This window comes from Solanum lycopersicum, chromosome 6 (genome assembly GCF_036512215.1).
Source record: "Solanum lycopersicum chromosome 6, SLM_r2.1".
Taxonomy (NCBI): domain Eukaryota; kingdom Viridiplantae; phylum Streptophyta; class Magnoliopsida; order Solanales; family Solanaceae; genus Solanum; species Solanum lycopersicum.
Genome location: NC_090805.1, coordinates 34,116,305 through 34,139,765, shown reverse-complemented (window position 1 = coordinate 34,139,765; position 23,461 = coordinate 34,116,305). Strand labels below are relative to the sequence as shown.

Here is a 23,461-nt window from a genome sequence, read left to right as displayed (position 1 = left end):
TAAACGTATTTCTCAGTAACTTTTTAGGATATATTTTATTTTTAAAAAAAGCTGATGACGTTAGATTGATATACGTTACTCATAGTAACGTTTTACTCCTAAAACATTACTGTGAGTAACGTCTTACTCTTAAAAACGTTTTAGAAGTAAAACGTTACTCATACTAACATATATCAACCTAACGCTATTAGTTTTTAAAAATTGAAATATACCCTAAAATGTTAGTATGAAATACGTTTATGCTACTTTTGTAAAATTTTGAAAAAATATATTATTTTGATAAATTGTTTTATATAATGACTTAATTTGGTAAAAAAATTCATTCACCTGTAATTTTTTAATTTAGCACAAGAATCTATGATACAACAATTTTATTCTATCGCAGCAGATGAAATATTACTTGTTAAAATTTTTAGGTCAGTCAATATTACTAGAGACTTTTGTTATAAATCTAGGATTGGAGTAAGGTAGAAGGGCAAAGCAACAATCACAATAGGCTAAGTATGAAAGAAAAGAAGAAGATGGAAGGAGAGTTTGGGGTTTTATGATTGTAAAGGTTAAACCGATAAAATGCAGATTCATCATCACAATTAAATGTTTCTACCGTCTTGTCAATTTCACTATCATTATAAGCAATCGTTCTTTTGGGAAAACTGATTGAAAAATCCGAAATTGCTGCAAGGACCCTATAACCCCTGCGTGTATTTTAAAGATCAATGGTGGTATATCCATCGAGAAAATTTCTCTGTATTCTCAACACTTGCAGCTTTGTTAGATTGGAAAAGGAAGTTGGAATTTTCCCCGAAAATTGGTAACAAACTTTAAAATGAGGGAATGGCTCCGGTTGAAATTGTAAGGGTTTAACTCTCGTTATCCAGGGTTTCTCCATTCCAAGACCTTTTTAGTTAAGGGTGCAGGGAGCTCATCTATATATCCCAGTTGATATAGATCACACAGTCTATTCTTCCGACATGAATTAAACAAAGTCACTGATATTAATTCCATGAGGTCAGCAAGCTAGTTGTAACAAATAAAATCATTTACAAAATCAAAATGGTCACGTGAAAGCAACCTGCATGATATATAGCCTTCTGTCCTCTTTTATATAAAACACCAATGTGTTGCTATTCACATCTTGTTTGGCGAGTTATCATCAAGACTGAAGAACCAAGCTTCCTACCATGCATAATGTGCTAGTCTAAAGAACCTGTTTTCCAGTCAAACTGAAGCACTAGAATTGAAGAAGGGTAAATCTGTTTATCCTTTTTCGCCATGTAAAAGTGAGTTTCATGTATTAACTCATGTTATACATTCTCTTGACGGATGTAGAGATCCATTTCTCTTTGTTGTGACATCTTTTAATTTTTCTCTTTGATTTCACATGCAATTATTACTATCTTTTTTAGTCATATTTCAACTTTCATATACATAAATATATATATATTTATATATTAAGAAACGAGTTGCTTCATACAATCCTGAATAAACACAATTACGTACTTTAGCAAAATTGAAAGTTTAATGTAACTGGCATAGTAAATCAAATAGCATACAAGAGAAGCCGGTCCAATTCCACCTAGTGTCAACTACTGACAAGCCGGAGCCTAATATTTTTCAGCGTTGAAAGAGCATTTTTGATTGGAATTCTTGCATCCGGTGTTACGAAAGTGCAGCTCAAAGCTAATTCCATGATAGACAACAAGCACTGCATCTTTGCATCAATTTGCTCATCCTGTGGCTGTACCAGATTAGAATCCACCACCTTATGAATTTCACCTGGAAAGGAATCACTAACCCAACGTTGTATGGTCAAGCCTCCGATAAATATTTCATCACTTGGTCTTGTTCTTGTGAACGTCTCCATCATCATGATGCCAAAACTATAAACATCACAGCTTGTCGATACAATTCCATTTTGTCCATACTCTGAAATCACAATTATAAAAGTTTGCTAGTTAAAATGGAATATGCAAAATAACATAGAAAATCCATTTATACCTAGGGGGAAGAATTGTTTTGAGTATTTAAACGATATGAGAAAACTTTGAAAAGTTGTAGTATACCTGGAGCAATATATTTAAACGATATTAGATAACTTTGAAAAGTTGTAGTATACCTGGAGCAATATATCCAATGGTCGCAATTGTCCTTGTCTGAACAAAAGCCTCCCCTGTACCTAACAATTTTGAAATGCCAAAATCACTGACATGAGCAACCATTTCTTGATCTAGCAAGACATTGGTTGGCTTCAAGTCACAATGCACCACAGCTGTTGAATTACCATTGTGGAGATAGTCCATTGCAGATGCAACATCTATCATTATATTTAATCTCTGCAATAAGTTCAAGAATAAGTTATGAGAATATAACCATTTATCAAGTGTCCCGTTGGGCATGTATTCCAACACTAGGGCTTTGAAATCAAGGTTGGAGCAGCTGGTAATGACTTTGGTCAAATTTCTGTGGCGAAGGTTTCGGAGTATCTCACACTCTATGTCAAAACTTCTGAACGCACGCTCCAATTGCACATTGAATACCTTTGCTGCAAAAAGGGTACCATCTTTAAGTATCCCTTTGTAGACCGTGCTTAAACTCCCATTACCAAGCAAGTTGGTTGCGTTGAATCCTTCTGTTGCCTGTTCAATTTCATAATAGGAAATTCTTTCATGCTCTTTTAATGGTGACACATTTGTTTGACCTGTATTCTTTTTTGTATTTCGCAATCTTACATATACGTATGCAAGGGCTAATATAAGAAGTAACATACCCACTCCCAAACTGATGTACAAAACTAAGTTAGCCTTTTTCGTCTTGGGTGTTTGGATGACACATTTTGTCACATTAAACTTGGCATCACCACATAGTGCATCATTAGACAAGAAGGATTGAGCTGTGGCATTTGAAAAAGGACCACCAGTGGGAATCTCTCCAATTAGTTTATTGAATGAAAAGTTGAGGTATTTTAGAGACACAAGAGCTTCTAATGACTTTGGAATTTCACCAACAAGATTGTTATAGCACAAATCTAAGAATTCCAATGCCAACATTTTGCCAAATGAATCTGGAATAGGCCCATCTAGTCTATTATGTTCTAGAGAAAGATGAATCAATTTATCTAGACCCCCTAGAGTGGTAGGAATCGTACCAGAAAAATCATTTTTTGACAAATCAATGATTGTTGCGGCCTGTAAATTACCAATTTCAAATGGAATTTGCCCACTTAATAAATTGGATGAAACACTAAATTCTAAAAGATCTGTAAGGCTTCCCAAGCTTTCTGGTAATCTAGAATCCAGCCTGTTGTAATCAAGATGAAGTATCCTCAAACGGGTAAGTTTTCCTAAGCATGGTGGCACGGAACCAGAAAATTTATTTTGTGACAAGTCCAATGCACCAAGATTCTGTAAACTGCACATATAATCTGGTATGGTTCCTTGTATCTTGTTTCCATCTAGGTAAAGTTCTTGAAGGCTCAACATGCCTTGGATGGTATTCGGAATAAATCCGGTGAACTCATTGTTATATAGACTCATCTTTGTCAAACCAGTAAGTTTACCAATTTCATTGGGAATCATGCCCTTAAGTTTACAACCATCTGCTTCAAAACCGTGCAAGGAGTCTGAGAAATTACCAACAGATGCCGGAAAAATGGCATCCAAAGGATTATTATAGAGCCAGAGATTTCTTAGATTCCTACAGTTATTCAATGATGCAAGGAAGCTTAATGTTGAATCGCTGGTAAAACTATTGTATCCCAAGTTTAGAGCCTCAAGGTATTCTAATTTACCTAGTGATTTAGGAATTGGACCTGTGAAACTGTTGAATGAGAGATCAAGCATTCTCAGTCTCGAATAATTCGTGATTGAATCAGAGATAAAACCACTCAGACTATTTCCTCCACAGTAAAATTCTTCTAGGTTCGGCATTCCACGACCTAAATCTGAAGGTAGAGTACCTGAAAGCTTGTTTAGTGAAAGTATTAGGACCTGCAGTGCTGATATGTTGAAAATGCTTGTAGGGACCGAACCAGTAAGCTCATTCTCGGCTAATCCCAGCTTCTGTAGTTTCTTAAGATTACCTAGCTCCACAGGTATCTCTCCTGTCAATGTAATTGTTTGAAATATATATATATGTGAGTAATTACCTTTTAGATATGTTGTAAGGATATATCATATCATACTACGTACCTTCCAAGTGTTGTTGTCCAAGAAATAATGTTATAAGAGACGTTAAGTTTGCTAGCTCTCTCGGTACAGTTCCAATAAAATCATTGAATGACAATGACAATGTGTGAAGCTTTCTGCATTTCTCAAGGTTTGATGGAATAACTCCATATAAGGAGTTGCTTGAGAGATAAAGCCTTTCCAAGTTCGGTAGATGGTCACATATAGTTGTTGGAAGCTTTCCAGTAAGATTGTTGTTGGTTAGAGCAATCACTTGCATTGTCGTAATGTTAAATATTGATGGTGGTATCGGGCCAGTAAGCTGATTGTACTGCAGGTCTAGGACAGTCAGGTAACGAAGATCACCAATTTCTCGAGGGATCTCTCCTACGAGAAAATTACTCTGCAAAGTCAACACTTGCAGCTTTGTTAGATTGAAGAGGGAAGATGGAATTTTCCCCGAAAATTGGTTGCTCCAGAGGGACACAGTGTGTAGGTTTGGTAACAAACTCAAAAATGATGGAATGGCTCCAGTGAAGTTATTACTTCTAACATTAATCAATTTCAACCTCTTCAAATGAGCCAACTCTGCTGGCAAATTTCCATGGAAAGTGTTGTAATTGATCCTGAGGGAAACAAGAAATGAGAGGTTTCCTATGTGTGGAGGAATGGTACCATGAAGTTGCATGTTAGAAATGTCTAAAGCAGTGACTCGATGGTGGCGGGAGCTGCAAGTGATTCCAATCCAGCTGCAAACGGGGCTGGACGAAGACCAGTTGCTTTCTAAGATGTTGTTAGGATGAGAAGAAATGTGTGATTTCAGTGCAAAGAGAGCAGCTTCATCAGTGCTAATATTAGGAACAGTAGCAAGTGAAGTTTGGTTAGGAAGCAGAATCAAAACTGCAAAACCAAAGAGGACAATGCAACTAATTCTGCCCATAACTGTATAATATATACCTTGTTGAGCTAAAACAAAAATTGAAATCAATAATGTTTAATTAGAACACCTATTTAATTCATTCTATACATTACACTAGGAGTGTTGTTTGGTTTAGATCAATTAGTGAAAGTCAGTCAAGTCTTTTGTCAATTTCTTAATTACTATGGAGTGTTTTTTGGTTTAGACTTGAAAATGTGAACTCTTAATACAATAAATTGTATGTGAAAACTGAAAAGTATTCTATAGTCAAATATACTGTACCATGCACTCAAAGTCTCTCATATTTTTCTTTTATGGCACAATTTTCTCTCTCACGTTGTTCCTACCACTCTCTGATGATATTAACCCCTTCAAGTTGTCATTTAGAGTTGATACTCTGTTACACAAATAATACATATACTCTTTTTCTCTATTGAAAGTAAAAAAATTAAATAAATATATATATATATATGTATATATTCATGAGAAGGTATATCTGATACTTCTCACACAATTTTTTTGTTTGGTTTTTATCCAACGCTAATTTTAATCTATCGTAAAATTTATTTTTTCACTAAGTTTCCTCTAAAATTTATCATATATAACCTCGAATTTTTTTTACAAATAAAAAAAATAAACTACAATATACCCAAAAAGATAATTAATTTAAAATTCTTTTTTTCACTTTTTTTCATGCACACTTTTCCCCTTCATATTTCTATACTAAAGAATGAAATAAAATAATTAAAAAAAAAACTGAAATAGTGAGTCAAAAAAGTATTAAAACAAGTGTCTGTAAAAAGGATCTTTATACCCTACATAATTTTTTTAAAAATAAAAAGTACATTTAAAATGACAACTGATATTGAGTAATTTATCTAGTTTATTGGTTGATAGGGTTTATGTTTGGAAATAATATGTTGAACAGAGAAGTTGGAAAAATAATTGAAAACATAGTTTAAAGTCTCAACTTACTTCTTTCAACTTGGAGAAAATATTAAATTTAAAACAAAGTCACCACTTGATATTTAAAAAGATTAAGAAAACCTTTTATTAAAGTTCAAAAAATGTAAATATTTTTTTCAGAGTTAAAAGATTCGTGTAATAGTTGTTGGGTTTTATTTGCCCTGATTTCTTACCATAAATAGGTTTTCCTTTTAGGAAAAGGTTTTGAATTGACTATTCTTTTTTTGGTAGGAAAAGGTTTAGGACTCTATAAATAGAGGCATGTTCCTTCTAACTTAATTAGCATTCACAATGTAGTTTTAAGGGCTTTGAGAGTTTTGGTTAGAGGGAAAATTTGTGAACCTCTCATGTATTCCGAGTGAATTGGTTGAGGTTGTTTCCCTCTGTATTTTGTACTCTCATGTTTATAGTGGATTGCTCATCTCCTTTGTGGACGTAGGTCGATTGACCGAACCACGTTAAATCTTTGTGTCTTTTGGTATATTTCTCGTTGTCTTCTTACTCGTGGTCTTTCGAGGTTTGCTTTGCTAGCTTCCGCGTTTACACCTGCTTATTTTCGGTCCTAACAAGTGGTATCAGAGCCAGATTCAATGATGGAGTCAGGTGTAGTGGTTCGATAATCGAAGATTGAACCAAGTTAGAAAGAGGTGTTCATCTTGACGGGTGTAGTTCTAGCCGCAACCTTTTTGACAGTAATGAAGATTTTGTTGGAGAAATTGTTTCAGAGAGGTTCTCTGTGTTGAGACATAAATTTTGTAAAGGAGATTATGGAGAGGAGAAGCAAGTTGTTGAAGATTAAGTAAAGAAGGTGGACAAATTTATTTTGTCAGAAATTCAGGCCAAGGGGGACATTTGTTGGGTTTTATTTGCCCTGATTTCTTACCATAAATAGGTTTTCCTTTTAGGAAAAGGTTTTGAATTGACTATTCTTTTTTTGGTAGGAAAAGGTTTAGGACTCTATAAATAGAGGCATGTTCCTTCTAACTTAATTTGCATTCACAATGTAGTTTTAAAGGCTTTGAGAGTTTTGGTTAGAGGGAGAATCTGTGGGTCACAAGCTTGATATGTTATCACTTGTGTGAACCTCCCATGTATTCTGAGTGAATTGGTTGAGGTTGTTTCTCTCTGTATTTTGTACTCTCATATTTATAGTGGATTGCTCATCTCCTTTGTGGACGTAGGTCGATTGACCTAACCACGTTAAATCTTTGTGTCTTTTGATATATTTCTCGTTGTCTTCTTACTCGTGGTCTTTCGAGGTTTGTATTGCTAGCTTCCGCGTTTACACCTGCTTATTTTCGCTCCTAACAATAGTTGCGATGACACTGACAAGAAGGTTTTACGCATTTACAAGTGACCACAAACATGTAGTTAACAACAAATAAATCTTTTGGGCTAATTTTAATTGATCAAGGAAAAACTTGTCTAGTTTTATTCAGGAAAATGACAAGTCAAGGAAAAATTTGAATTAATTCAAAAGGAAAGCCTTTATTTCGAGTAGTGAAGAAGTCCTTTTGAATTCATTTTTTAAGAAGGGAAAAGGGTTGATATATCCCTTAGAGTGTGTTTGGTACGAAGGAAAACATTTTCTGGAAAATGTTTTTCAATTTTCTCATGTTTGGTTGGAACAAAAGTTTTGGAAAATGTTTTCCAAATCAACTCATTTTCCTCAAAATTAAGGAAAATGACTTCCCTTCAAAAATTAAGGAAAATATTTTCCAAAGCTTTCCTCCAATTTCAAATTATATTTTTTTTTTGGGAAAAACATCAATTTTAAAAAAATATTTCAATTTCAAAATTTTATTTTTTTCACCCGATCTCTAACCCCCCCCCCCAACACCACCCCCTCTCCAAAAAATTGATTTTGCTTTTTAAAAATATTTTCAACTCCAAAATTTTATTTTTAAGCTTCTACGTCTCCCCCCCAGCCAGCCATCCACCCCTACCAGCCCCCTCACCCCCACCCCCCCATCCCCCACCCCAAAAAAAAATTAATTTTGTTTTTTAAAAATACTATAAACTTCAAATTTTTATTTTTTCACTCCTACCCCCTCCCTCTGCCCCCACCCCCACCCCACCCACACACACTACCCCCCCCCCATCACCACCACCCAAAAAAAATTGTTTTTAAAAAATATTTTCAATTATATAAATTATTTTGTATTCTAGTAAAAATAAAAGATGTTCCTCAAAAATATTTTTCATTCATAAATCAAACACTAAAAATCATTTCCGGAAAATATTTTCTACTCACCAACCAAACATGAGAAAATAAGTCCAAAATCTACTTGTTTTCCAGGAAAACATTTTCTAGGAAAACATTTTCCTTCATACCAAACACACCCTTAGTTTTATCATTTAGAGCGAATATATCTTTTATTATGAAAGTGATTCATATATACCCCTACTTATAAAGAAATGACTCTCATATATCCTTTTCCTCTAACGAAAATGAAAGAAAAATTAATTTTAATCTAATTTTTTTATTATTTTTTTCTAAAAAACATAATCTCATATAAGTAAATTTAATCCTCGTTAAACATATTCTTTTTTGACTCTTTTTTGTTCCAAAGACTAATTTAGAATTATTATTTTGATAATCAAATTTATTTATGTTTTACTAATATTCTTGTAAAACTTATTGTAAATGAACAATTTTTTTTCTTCGAATACAAAATATCAAATTACAATATAGACAAATAAAAATAGATTAAATTTATTTTCTTTAAATCAAGGAATGAAATAAAAAAATATAATAAAAAGATTTTTCATCACCGCAAGCACTCTCGCTTAGCTACCACTTGTCTTTACTTGCTTACTTCTAAAGCAAACCAGACTGAAGACAGTAGAGATAATAAGAATAAAAAACTCAAATAATTATAATAAAAGAAGTCAAAAAATAATTTATGTATGAAAAAATTTAAAATATACCTTGAACTTTGATAGAAAAATCATATATAACCCTAAATAATTTTTAAAAAAATTAAAAGTAAAAAATATAAATTTAAAACTAATTTTTTGACTTTCACTAAATGATGGGTATATGTGAGCTTATTTTGTAATGGCAGGGGTATATATGAGTCGTTTCTATAATGGTAAGGGCATATATGAGCCACTTTTATAACGAGAGGTATATTAACTTCAAATGACAAAGTTGAGGGGTATATTAAACCCTTTTTCCTTTTAAGAATTTAAACAAGTGATAGGTAAAATTGATTGATATTCGAAATTTGATAATTGAACAATCTATTAAGAAGTAAAGCGACTTTGAATAAGTTGCAATGACAAAATTATTTAGATTACATTTTTTTTTCTAATAGAAGTCAGCAACAATTAAATTACAAGACATTACCATAGAAATAGGATGGGACCAAATAGGATGACTAAAATACAATTTGGAAAAATGATAACAAAATTGATGCAAGGTTAAGAAGGACCTGGAAATTAGATAACTTTAAGTCTTCGACCCATTTTAAACTCTAAGACACATTTTTAGGCATTTGACCTTACACTAGATTTGAATACGTTGTTACACGTGTGTTCGGGTGTACATAATCGAATCGAAAATCGAATCAATCTATAAATTGAGTCAAATTAGAAAAAAAACTCAACTAATAGTTTCGTTTCACTTGGCTTGGTGTTAAAAAAAAACAATCGACTATATTTGGGTTGGTTTGGTTTCAACTAAAAAGAACCAACCAAGACCAAACCAACCTGACATTATACATATGAATTTAAAATTTTATTTTATAGGTGAAAATACTTATTTGATATAATTTTTAAATATCTCTTATATTTTTTCATAGTTTTTATCTTTTAATATATTTATTTCATGTTTAGAAGTTAGAATTCTTAATGATCTAATAAAGATTATAGTCCATACATGTTGGTAATTATAATAAAGTTTAAATAAAAATCAAATTAATACTAATGCAAAAAGAAACCTATTCAACACTAAGAATGACAATAATATTGAATATTCGTTTTTTACTTTCACATAGATTCGGACAATTAAAATACGTGATCTAATTTTACTTTCTTTTAATAGTTAGTCATGTAACTAATACTTACTAAACTTATTTTAGTATGATTTAGTTGTTTAAATTATGATCAATTTCATTATGACATATTAATTTGCAATATTTTTTACGCGATTTTATTATTATTATTTTGTTGGATATTTTAGTATCATTAATCATATCATATCTTTTTGTTATTTTCTTGAGAAATAATTTAGATAGTTGCATTTTGGTAGGACTAAAGAAATATATGAAGTAGAAGTAAATTATATGTTTGTATGAATACTTTATCGAAAAAACTCGAAAACCCGAAAAACCCGAAGAAACCTTGAAAACCCCGAGTTTTATTGGTTTGGTTTTGTTTATAAATTCAAAAATCTAACACAAATAATTTAATTTGATATCTGAAAAATCCGAACCAACTCGATCATGTGCACCCCTATCCTATACAAATCGTACATATTGTGTAAGTTATATTACATCACATTGTAATGAATATTCTAAACTTTCAACCAAAATATAGAAGTTGGAAATGATAGATATATTCAAATGGCTTCTTTGTTGAGCGACAAATGATTAGATATTCTTTTAGAGCTGTCAAAATTGAACAACCAAATTAATTTCGGTGTTAAAACGTATATGCGTATTGACTCACAGACGATATTCTTAATGAACATAAATGAAGAAACTCAAACTTAAAAAGAAGAGGAAAAAAACTAAAGAGAGAATTCTCATTGATTGAGTTCATAGACTACTTAATACAGAGAGGAAAAATGATATATATATATATATATTATATTTCCTTTTCAATTAGTAACTACCATGACTATCTAGTGGAAAGGTTATTATCACTAACACAGTGCAATGACTACTTTACCCCTATTGATCTTAACAATCTGACTAACTCTATAATACCCTCTAGATCATTTTCTCTATTTTTCGATCTTTTCAATATTTAGAGATATTTTATATTGATTTCAAGTCACTTATCATTTGATGAGACTAAGAATTCTGTCGTCTGGTTGTTCGTTTGAGTTTGTACAAGTTTTCGTATTTTGGAGCTTTTGGAGAATCAATGGAATTTTGAAAATTCTATTACCTTTAAAATGTTGATTTTTATGTAGAAAGACTTTTGGTTTGGATTTCGAGGTTTTCAGAATCATTTCGACTTCTTTGTGGATTTTAACTAAAATTGGACCATGTGATATGTGGTCACTGCTTACAAAGTCGACCTTCAATAAAAGTTTCTATGGTTCCATTGAGTTCATAATGTTGAATTTGGTGGTTAACGTACTTATTTCTGCCCACGGGGTCTCCAATGAATCTGGAGCATCCTATTGAACTAACTAATTTTTTTCTTGGTTTGTTGGTGCCTAGAATTTTGTTCATCCCTATCATGCATAACCCGTGTAAACAATTCTAAAAATTCATTCTTACTTCAATGCGGTTGCCACCCATTGAGCTCGCTAGCGATGAACGATTTTCCTGTCTTTTTAAGATTAATCCTCTATGATTTTTAGTCTTGTTTCCTATTTCCAAAATACGATTATGAGAGTTCTAGACCTCCATTTTTGGGTGATTCGAGTGGCATATTATCTTGAATCGACATTTTTACATATTTGAGTGATAGAGAAGTGCGCGGGGCATCGGGAATTTATTGAAAATACTAGCAAGGACAAAAACAATTGGAGAAGAAATTAAAAGTCTAACAATTAATAAAGAGAAGAAATTCAAAAATTATAATAATGAATGCTTGTGTCTTCAAATAAGCAACAATATTAGAGAATATTTAAGCCAACTCAAGGTCTTTAAAGAAGGTAAGAAGAGTGTGCATCGATCGGTTCGTTCAATTTTATGTATTTTTATTTTTTTTATTATGTTAAACCAATAACAAATCAACAAGCTATTTCTTATCGATGTTCTATTTATATAGAAAATGATAGAGCAGTGAAGGCAAAATGTGGGAATTTTCTAAGTGATTTTTATTGAAGAAGGAACCACTATTTATACTAATACAAAATGACAAAGTTGTAAAATAATTTAAAGAGCCAACAAACTTGTAACTAACTTTGTACACCTATACAAATTCTAGAAGCATCTAAGAAAAGAATATTAAGTTATATACATGAAAATTATAAACTGGGGTGAAAATGTAATTTGCTATGACGTCGTGGGATCTCTATTTGACGTTAGGAACACTTGCTGCGACCTGGTCCTTATCGTTATTATGATCACCATCATGATTTTCAACACCCACCCACCCCTCAAGTTGGAGGAAAGAGAGATGAGACCCAACTTACCTAGAAGTGTATGGTGTGAAAGGCCAAATAAAGGCTTTGTAAGGAGATCTGCAAGCTGAGATGGAGAAGGAACATAGGAAAGAGAGACCAAACTAGCAAGAAATTACTGTCTAACAAAATGACAATCAAGTTCTACATGTTTCGTTCGTTCATGAAAGACGGGATTCTTGGCTATATGTATAGTTGTTTGGCTATTAGAATGAACCTGAACGGGGAGCGTTGGAGGAACTCCCAAATCATGAAGAAGACGATTGAGCCATGTTACTTCAGCTACCATGTATCTCATGGAACGATATTCAACTTCTGCAGATGACAAGGAAACAGAGTGTTGTTTCTTGGATTTCCAAGAGATGGGTGAGCTACCAAAAATAATATAAAAACCACTAACAGACCTTCATGTATCAACACATGATCCCCAATCTGCATCACAAAAAGCAAGGAGAGAAACAGAGGGTTCGATTAAAGAATAGACCTTGACCAGGATTGATACGAAGGTAACGAACTAAATGTAGAGCAGCAATAAAATGGAGAAGACGAAGCTCTTGCATGAACTGATATAAGTGCTTAACAACATATGAGAGATCAGGCCTAGTATGAGTAAGGTAATTGAGCTTACCAATTAGACGACGATATGCAGTAGGATCTGTAATGAGTTCACCGGAATGAGCCAAAATCTTAATAGAAGGATCCAATAATGAAGAGACAAGAGGTAAGTGTTCACAATCGAACTCAGATAGTAGTTCGAGAGCAAATTTTTGTTGAGTGATAATATGGCCTTGAATTTCCCTGAATATTTCAAGACGTAAGAAGTAGTGCGAAACCCCCAAATTTTTTACCTTAAATTCAGCATCAAGGAACAACTTCAATTGAGTGATAGTGGCAGCATCGTCACATGTGATAATGATATCATCCCCATAAATGGCAATGACAGTGAGAAGACCATTTGAATGCTTGAAAAATATAGAGTAATCATTGAGTGAAGGAATAAATCCTTTGAACTATAGTAGCTGACAATATCTCAAACAATTGTCGAGAAGCTTGACGCAAACCATAGAGAGATATTTTAAGTCAACATTGTATGCGTCTAAAGTTTTGTCCGTGAAAAATAGCAAACAGGAAAGGAAAAAAAGAAAGCAAACAATGATATTTGTATATGATTAATGTGAAGGTTACGATCTTTATGAAATCTTTAATAAAAGATGTAATACTTGCGGCTCAACACTTGGAGCGAAGACTTCTTTGTATGCGGAAGACTTGCAGATCACCACTGAAGAGCAACTATGTATTTTTGTATGTATGTATTTTTTTGTGTCTTTTGATCAAAAGAAGACCTCTTTATATAGGCTTGAGTTAGGAATTTAAGGCTATTTTGGTCTGAGTAATTTTTGACCCCTGAGCTTGAAGAACATGAGTTGGACTCATCTTGTCAATTAATGAATTGACCCAAGTGATTTGGACTTGATTTAAGTCATACAATTTTGACTTAGATATTAATTCGACTTTATCAACCAGTAATTTGACTTGGTCAACGTATGGTGATTTAAGATATAATTTAAATTTAATATGGACTTATCAATAAAACTTCACTGTCTACAAATGCCCCCTGCCTCGAGGCTTGTCGGGGTGCTCCATTTGTCGAACTTGTAAAGACAAGCCTTGAAGTATTTGTGAATCAAATATTTTTTTTCGTCGTAGTTGATCTTTCACTAGACATTTGAACCTTCATGAGAAATGACCATGCCGATATGTTTAGGTAAATATTTACCAGAATCTTCATGACAATATCTCTAATTTGTAAGAGGTCATGACAATATCTCTAATTTGTAAGAGCTCATTTGACTTTCGGTTGTTTATTAACTCATTTCCAACTTGAAGTGTTTCAAGCTCATGAAGATTTATCGAATGATATTTCTTCATAGTGTGGTAATTTCATTTGGGTCATCAACAACGAAATGATGATCCGTTTGATGTTCCAGAAACTAGGTTCAAAGGGATACGACATATACGAAATTCAAAACTAAAACCCTTAAGAACTGGCGGTAATTGATTTTTGAAGTTTGCTATCAGATCTGTCTTTTTTTTTGTATCGCTCTATATAGTTCCACCAAAATGTCTCTATCTTGGTGTAGGAGATTTCGACTGACAAGCGACTTGTTTCTATAGAAACTAGATATCAAAGTCTACAACATATACAAAATTCAAGGTAAAAATCTTCATGAATTGATGAGAATTAATTTTCGACATTGGTATTCAATCATGTTGTTATTATTTTGCAGATTTGTGGAGTCTCACCAAAATGTTTGTATCTTGATGTAGGAGAGATCGAATGGAGAGAGACTTCATTCTATAGAAAATAGACTCTTTAAGTCTTCATGAGTTTGAGCCGCATATTGGTTTCCGTATTGATTGAGAATTTTTTTTATCATCTACATGGAGAGACAACATAAAAACTCTTAAGCCAATAGGTTTATATTCATCATGACAAGCGCGAGGGAATATGTCATAATTTTTATCATGCCGATTTGAATATTCGTGCAATTGGAACCGTGAGACACATCATTCGTCATGACGAGCCTGTGATCATATGCCATAATTTTTACCATGCCGATTTGATGTTTCGTGCAATTGGCACCGTGAGACACATCATTTATCATGACAAGTGCAAGAACATATGTCATAATTTTCACCACGCCGATTCGAAGCTTCGTGCAATTGGCACCGTAAGACACATCATTCATCATGACGAGTGCAAGAACATATGTCATAATTTTCACCACACCGCTTCGAAGCTTTGTGCAATTGGCACCGTGAGACACATCATTCATCATGACGAGCGAGAGAGCATATGCCGTAATTTTCACCATGCCGATTTGAAGATTTGTGCAATTCGCACCATGAGATGCATCACTTTTTTTTAAGGTTTACGATGGACTGCACAAAGTCTCCATATCACATAAAAAAATGAATTGTAGTTCATAATTGGCGAGGAACCACTTGATGCATCTTCTTTTGAAGTTTCAATTTTGATGATGAACCACACTTTGTGCCTCTTCTTTTACAATTGCGGCTTTAGCAAGGAGCGGCTTTGTCGACGAACCACGCTTGGTATCTTTTCTTTTGTAGCTTGAACTTTGATGATGAACCACTTGGTGCATGCCTTTTCTTTTGTAATTGTGACTTTAGAGATGAACCACACTAAGTACATTTTCTTCTACAATTGCGGCACCGTGCATCTTCTTTTAGAGTTATGGCTTTGATGAAGAACCACACATGAAGTATTTTTTTTAGTTGCAACTTCGATGACGAACCACACTTGACACTTCTTTTGTAGTTTCAGCTTTGATGTCGAACCACCCTTGGTGTCTCTTCTTTGAAAGATCATGTAGAGAATTTCTCCAAGTCGTACGCCTGGTATGATACTTTAAAATCATCAAAAATGACTAAAGAATCACATGAAAATGACTTCTCTGATGTGCAACGCCGTCTCGATGGTGCAAAGTTGACTCATGAAAAGTTAGATGGATCTATGAAGAAACTTCAAACAACTCTAGCATTTGTGGAGGCAAATAATGTGATGTCTAACGATGAAGTTGAGAGATTAGCCAAACAAGAAGAGGATATCGAGAAAAGACGCGAAGAAATCATAAGCCTCAAACTTTTTTCCGTAGTTGGATTTTTTTTTATTTGCTTAGAATATTCCGTAGTTGTGTAGTGGTTCTTTTTGTTTCATTTTTGAAGCAATAAAATAGTAACTTATATTTCTTATGAGGATTGCAACAAAACATTAATTTTTTCAGCTTTCTTCAGCTTTGCGTATATGTGAAAGAAAATTCACAGCGTGGAGTAGGAGCATCAGAATAATGAGATTCTTTTTTGGGTTGAAAGATAACTTGGAGATCTTCGATCTATGTAAAACTCACGTCCATGGGATTTACGGTTTATTACAGATCTGTTTTCAAAGTTGGGTCAAAATCTGCGTGCTTGAATCTCCAGATTTCTTCAGCTTTGCGCACATGTGGAAGAAAATTCATAACGTGGAGTAGGAGCACCGGAATAATAAGCTTCCATTTTTGTTGGAAAGATAACTTCAAGATCTTCAGTTTGTACAAAAATCGCATCCATAGGATTTACGGATTAATGCAAATTTGTCTTCAAAGTCAGCTCAAAATTTGGGTGCTCAACTCTTCATTTGAAAGAATCAACATAATGTTCACATAGCGACATTATATTTTTTCTTTTTCTTATGACTGAACATAGAGTAAAATATTCTAAGAGGCCTACGTACCTCAGTGGAGAGGATCAAATCATAACGTAGTTCAGAAAGTGAGATTTAATTTAATTTTTTTTGTGTCCTAACTTTTGCCTAGGCCACCTCTTTCAAGATTTTCAACTTAGAGGACATTTTTTGAGGGATCCGTACACAGTTTATACTCATGCGGGACAGGAGTATGACGCCGCTTCAAGGAGAGTAATTCATCAAGAATTTTTATTAATGGGACCAATCTGCAAGTCGTCTGCATTCACAACTTTGTAAGCTCCGCTTGAATAGACTTCTTGGATGACGTATGGTCCATCCCATTTTGAGGTGATCTTGCTTTTCTATTTATGAGATATGATAATTGGTATTCTTACTGCAAGAACTTGATCACCAACTTGGAAGGACCTTAGGTGAACCTTTTTATTGAAAGCACAAGAAAGACGAGCTTGATAGCATTCAAGACTTTGTTGAGCTTCCAACCTTTCCTCATCTAGAGCTTCTAACTCTTCAAGGCGCAGGCGAGCATTATCTTCTTCAGTAAGTTTCTCTTGGATGGTAAGCCTCAATGAAGTTATTTGTGTTCAAGTGGAAAGACGACTTCAGTTCCAAAACAAGAGAATAAGGAGTTGCTTGAGTCGGCGTGCGATGAGTTCCGATATGCCCAAAGAGCTTCTTCCATTCCATCATGCCAATCTCTTTTAGATTTGGAGACGAACTTCTTTAACAAGTTGCATAGGGTCTTGTTAAATGCTTTAGCTAGACCATTTGCAGTAGCATAATACATTGAAGAATTACGTTGTTTGAAGCCAAAAAGGTCACAGGTCTTATCCATCAATTTATTGGCAAATGTCTTTCCATTATCTATTAGTATATAACTAGGAATGCCAAAACGATAGATTATATTCACCTTCATGATGTTTGCAACATTTTCCTTCTTTACTTCTTTAAGGGCTACCGCCTCAACCCATTTAGAGAAATAATATGTCGGAACAAGGATGTATAAGTGGCCGCCAGAAGATTTCAGTAGTGGTCCAACTACGTCTAACACCCAAGCATCAAATGGCCAAGATGCAACAGTCAGATGTAATACATTTGGAGGTTGGTGCATGAATATGGCATGCTTGACTTCTTTGAGCATAATCCCAGCAATCTTTTGCCATTGTTGGCCAATAATAACCCATTATTTTTATATGAAAATGCAACTTTGGCCTAGATTGATGTGATCCGCGAACACCAGAATGTGCTTCTTGCATAGCTTGATTTGATTCTTCTTCTCCCAAACAGTGCAAGAGAACCCCTTTGAATGATATTCGATATAGAGTATCTTTATAGTAAAGAAACTGAGGAGCACGATGACGGATTTCACTCTTTTTCTTTGGATCTTTTGGAAGTATATTGTAGCACAATAATCAACCAAGGCATGTCTTTAGTCGACTATGTCAACTTGTGAAACATCTATAAGATGTTCAAGTTTCCTTTCTTCATTTGCCTCTGGTGGTACTATTCTTTTTTGGAAAATAGTGATTTGATCTTGGTCGGCCAAAGTCAATGTTGAAGCCAAAGCAACTAAGGCATAAGATTTATTATCCTCCTTCCTTGTAACATATTGAAGAGTTACATCTCAACGCCATCTAATCCATTTTCTTGCATAGTCATGATAGAGGCGCAATTCTGGATTATATACTTCATAGCTATCCAACATTTGATTAATCACTAATTTAGAGTCACAAAAAACTTGTAATTGCAATTGCTTCATATCGACCGCCATTTCAAGCCCAAGTATTAAGGCTTGATATTCTGCAACATTATTGGAGGAACATTGTGTTAAGGTGAGGGAATATGGAAAGACTCTTGAGAAGTGACAAATATCACTCCAGCGTCGGCTCCTTCATGATGTGAGGCCCCATTAAAATACATCTTCCAAGGCGGTTGAACTTCAACAACCATTGCATCTTCATCAGGTAATTTATCAGTGAGTTTCCAATCATCAGGTACTGGATGGTCTGCCAAGAAGTCTAACAATGTTTGCCCTTTCACAGCCTTTTGAGGAACATACACAATTTCAAACTGCTGAAACTGGAGCTACCATCTTGCAAGTCGATCATTGAGGATGGGTTTCGACATCACAAATTTGATGGGATTTTCTTTAGAAATAAGACGGACGATGTGAGATTTAAAGTAATGTTTCATCTTCTAAATTGAGAAGACCAAGGCCAAACATAGCTTTTCGATTGGCGAGTACTTCAACTCATTTGGTGTCATCATCCTCCTCAGGTAGTAAAGGGAATTTTCTTTCCCTTCGCCATTCTCTTGGGCTAAGAGTGATCCCGCTAATCTTTCTTGAGTTGATATGTAAAGTATCAATGGCTTTCCAGGAACAGAAGCTGCTAAAACTGGTGGTTTGGTCAAGTAAGACTTGATGCTCTCAAAGTCATTACATGTTTGGTCCTATTCAAAAGTAGTGCCCTTTTTCATAAGACAACTGAATGGTTGGCACTTTCCTACTGAGATGAATCTCCTAAGATATGCTAGTTTCCCTAGCAGACTCTTCAATTCATGGATGTTTCTTGGATCGACCATCTTCAGAATTGCATCTATTTTTGCTTGATCAATTTCGATTCCTCGATATCGTACAATGAAGCCAAGGAATTTTCCAGATGTTACTCCAAACTCACATTTCAAAGGATTCATTCTAAGTTGATAACTTCATAGTAGATTAGACACCATCCTTAAGTCTAGCAAGTGATCACACTTTTTCCTTGATTTCACTACTAAATCATCAACATAACATTTTTGTGAAAAATGTTATCAAAGATGTTATTCATAGCTCTTTGGTATGTTGCTCCTGCATTCTTCAAACCAAAAGGCATTACTTTGTATTAATAAATGCCTTTATGAGTGCGGAATGCGGTCAAATCTTCATTCTTTGATGACACGCGAATCTGGTTATAGCCGGATGAACCATCTATAAAAGACATTGCCTCATACCCAGTAGTGTCATCAATCATAAGCTCAGGGATAGGAAGTGGAAATTCATCTTTTGGACATGCATTATTGAGATCCCTAAATCAACACAAACTCGAATTTGCCCATTCTTCTTCCTCACATGGACAATACTTGAAACCCTTGTGGGGTACTTAACTTCACGGATGAAGCCAGCCTCAATAAGCTTGTTAACTTCAGTTTCTATCACGAGAACCAATTCAGGCCTAAAACGTTATTGCGCCTGCTTGATGAGACGTCACCGCTTCTCACAGCAAGATGATGGACTGCTACCTTCAGGTATCATCCAGGCATTTCTTTGTAACTCCAAGTAAATACATCTTTATACTCTTTGAGTAAGTCAACGTAGGCGTTTTCCTCATCACTTTCTAGTGAAGCATTCACATAAGTGGGTTTTGGATCTTTATTAGTTCCAAGGTTGATTTCTTTCAATGCATCAACAGTCACCTTTGCTCCTTCTTCAAGTTCGGGTGGCGCATCTTTAGCATCTTCATCTTCTTGAGGTTCTCCATCGTTGAAATATATGTGGTAACACCATGAAACACTCTCCGACTCTCCAACAATTTTAATTGGAGAAAAAATATGCATTTCATCTTGTGTGGTGAGATATGAAGAGCCAACACTTTCTTCATCTTCCTCATGCTTCTTAGTGTATACTACACCATGCTACTTTGTCTTTAGTACTTCTCCACAAGATACCAAAATATTTGTATGTCGCCTCATTCTAGAAGGGATTAGACTTTGAAAGTCTTTAGGAGAATTTTGAGATTTGGGTAAAGCGGATGCTTGTATACCCTTGCTATTTCTCTGAACCTTGTTTTTCTTCCTCAGTGGCCCTAATCTCTCAAATACAGAAATTCTCTATGTTGAGCTTCCAATTTGATCGAAGAGAGAAGGCCCCTTGTTAGAATTAGCAGACTCATCTTCGCAGTTATATAGTTGTTGCTCACCCTTTTTATGGAGATGTGGATAGGTGGAGGCTTTTTGTATCCCACCCCTCACGTTGTTGCCTCGTAACGGGTTCTGATGATAGTTTTCCCATTTCCGATGGTTCATTTGGATCGAATCCAGCTTTTGCTAGCAGCTTGTAAGCATTAGCATCAAACCTTCTTTTGTACGCTTCATTGGGAGTGCTTCATATTGGGGTGACTTATAGGCCACAAATTTTTCATGAAGTAATGACTTAGGAGACATAGACATCCCATGTATTTTTGTGGATGACTTCATCGTATCAATTTGCCTTACAGGAAGGGTCAAACCTTCCAGCGTATTTTCTTGCAACTCAAGAGAGTGTCCCTTGTCCTCATTTGCCTTTGGGACATATTGAAGAATGGATGTGACCTTTTTACTTGAAAAAGCACCAATAATGTTATACATCTTGTTTGGAATGCCAAGCTTTGGATCTTTCTTGTTTGCGACTTTTGCCTTGTCGATCGCTACCTTGTCCATCTTGTTAAGGAGTTCGACATCTCCAGATGCAATTTCATCAACTTTTATGGAACATTTATTCAAGTAAAACTTTGCATCAGCAAAGTGAGCTTCAGCTTCAGTGAATGGATTATCATCTTCAATAATCCTTTTTACAACTCCATTCTCATGATACTTCAAATATCGGTGGTAGGTAGATGAAATTACTTTATTCTTACGTACCCACGACCTGCGAAGCAAAAATGTTATATGAAGTCTTTGCATCAATTACGTGTAGCCACACGCTTGATTGTACCTCTCCGATGGTGAGGTCTATTTTTACGGTCCCTATGGACCTTTGTCCTCATTGATTGAATCCTTGGATTATCAAGCGACGATCAGTAAGATCTGCCGTGGATATCCCAAGTTCTTTCATTGTGCGAATCGGAAGGATGTTGATTCCAGATCCTCCATTGACTAGGATTCTATTCACTCTTTTCCCACGCGCAAAATCGATCATGAATAAAGGGTGATTATGAAATGTGTCACCAAATAGAAGATCATCGTCAGAGAATGAGATTTTGGCCATACATGCATTTTCGACTCCAGGAGACAGATGTGGAACATCTTTTGTGATGGGCATGATGGATTTCCAACTTTAGGAGACGACTTTGGAGCATCTTTTGATGATTGATATGATGGAGTTGCATCTTTTGCTTCCTTTTTATCGATATTACAACATATAGATTTTGTGCCATCGCATGTGAACTTGGTATAGAACTAATTTGGCAAATATTCTCCAAATGCAATTGGACGAGGCGACTCTTGGTAGTGGTGCGCCTTTATTTCCTTCTTCTTTGAATGCAGACTCAAAGCCTTGGTTTTGGTATTCTTACCATCTTTTCCTTGACTTGTCGCTTTATTGACTCTTTGTACGAACTCATTTTTCGTTGTCTACGGCGAGTCACAAGAGTCCAGCCCTAATCGTCAATATCATTGACTGGGTCTTCATCTTCTCTTATCGATCCCTCTCCTACATAAGCCACATCATTTAGTATAGGAAGAGATAACAAATTATTTACATCAATGGTCTCAAAGTCTCTAAACTTAATCATTCTTGTCTGATTGTTGTTTGAGATGTCTTGCTCATTATTTCTTTCAACAAAATTGTAGGGTCATGACCAGATTGGGTAATTCAGAAGCGATATTGACTTGGATTGAACTCAATTCATCTTCAATTTCAATCTTCCCTTCGCGAGCTAAGTCCATGATTTTGTCCTTGAAGACAAAGCATTTCTCGATAGAATGTCCAACCAACCGATGATATTTGCAGTGTTTTGGATCATCACTCCTCCCTGCTTCATCTGGTTATTTCATCTCTGGTAACTCAAAAAGTTTCATCTCAAGGAGTTTATCAAAGATTGCGGAAACATCTGAGTCAAGAAATAGGTAGTCCTTCTGCTGCATTTCCTTCAATTTGAGCTTTTGGTTCGTCCTTCCTTCAAATGAAGTTGCTTTTGCGCTCTGTGTATTGCCCAGCCTTGTGGTGAATTTCACATGAGAGGTATTGACGTTCATGAATTCCTTATTTTCAGTCTTTGTCAAATATTTTCCCTCTTTCTTGAATTCTTGCGTTTCTTTGACTTTGCAGAGTTCGTGGACAGGTGGCGATTCAGTTCCAAACGATGATATGCTCAACTCCATATCATGATCGCGAGTGGCTAATTCTTCAAAAGTTTTAGGCTTTATACGTATCAAAATATAGTGGAGACCCCAATGCATACCTTGAATGGACTTCTCTATGCCCGAAGCTTCACTAAGTCTATCTTTATAGTTTAGACTTGCATAACTCCATCGGTTGATGAAGTCAAAGACTGACTCTTCCTTTCGCTGATGTGTGTTTATAAGTTCCACCATGGTTACAGTATGTCTTGTGCTATAGAAGCGGTTGAGAAATTCTTGCTCCATTTGTTCCCAACTATCAATGGAACCAGACTCAAGGTCTGTGTACCAATCAAAGGCATTGCCCTTTAGGGAGCGGACAAATTGTTTGACGAGGTAGTCGCCGTATGTCCCAGCATTGTTGCACGTTTCAATAAAGTGTGCCACATGTTGCTTTGGACTTCTCTTACCATCGAACAGCTGAAATTTTGGAGGTTGATAATCGGCAGGCATTTTCGAGCTATCAATCCTTGCAGTGTATGGCCTTGCATATGTCAAGGAGGATTTTGTAGTAACCTCGTACTTGTTTTTAATGGTTCCCATGATGAACTCCTTGATTTGGTTGATTGGGATCGTTCCATCAGAGGAAAATAGGATCTCTTTAGCATGTTCCACTTGCTTTGAAGGGAGATGGACAGTCTCTTATACTTGTGGACGTTTTCCAGGCGCATGACTTGATTCTTATCCATCATGCCTTCCACCCT

The 23,461-nt window shown here is 35.0% G+C and overlaps 1 protein-coding gene across 1 annotated transcript; it reads right to left on the bottom strand.

Annotated features, from left to right (window-relative positions):
• Positions 1-1,425: 1,425 nt before the first annotated feature.
• Positions 1,426-5,144, bottom strand: LOC101249733 (probable LRR receptor-like serine/threonine-protein kinase At3g47570). The gene is made up of 3 exons (XM_010323813.3): positions 4,188-5,144; positions 2,117-4,099; positions 1,426-1,926 (listed from the first exon to the last, which is right to left on the bottom strand). The coding sequence occupies exons 1-3, from the start codon at positions 5,101-5,103 to the stop codon at positions 1,583-1,585; spliced, it is 3,243 nt and encodes a 1,080-aa protein (XP_010322115.1). The 5' UTR covers positions 5,104-5,144; the 3' UTR covers positions 1,426-1,582.
• Positions 5,145-23,461: the final 18,317 nt, after the last annotated feature.

Bases quoted from the DNA above. Each gene is read 5' to 3' on its own strand.
- LOC101249733 (XM_010323813.3), bottom strand. From the start codon at position 5,103: ATGGGCAGAATTAGTTGCATTGTCCTCTTTGGTTTTGCAGTTTTGATT. The intron at 4,100-4,187 runs GTACGTAGTATG...TTACATTGACAG, and splicing joins TGGACAACAACACTTGGAAG to GAGAGATACCTGTGGAGCTA. The intron at 1,927-2,116 runs GTATACTACAAC...TTGTGATTTCAG, and splicing joins CATTGGATATATTGCTCCAG to AGTATGGACAAAATGGAATT.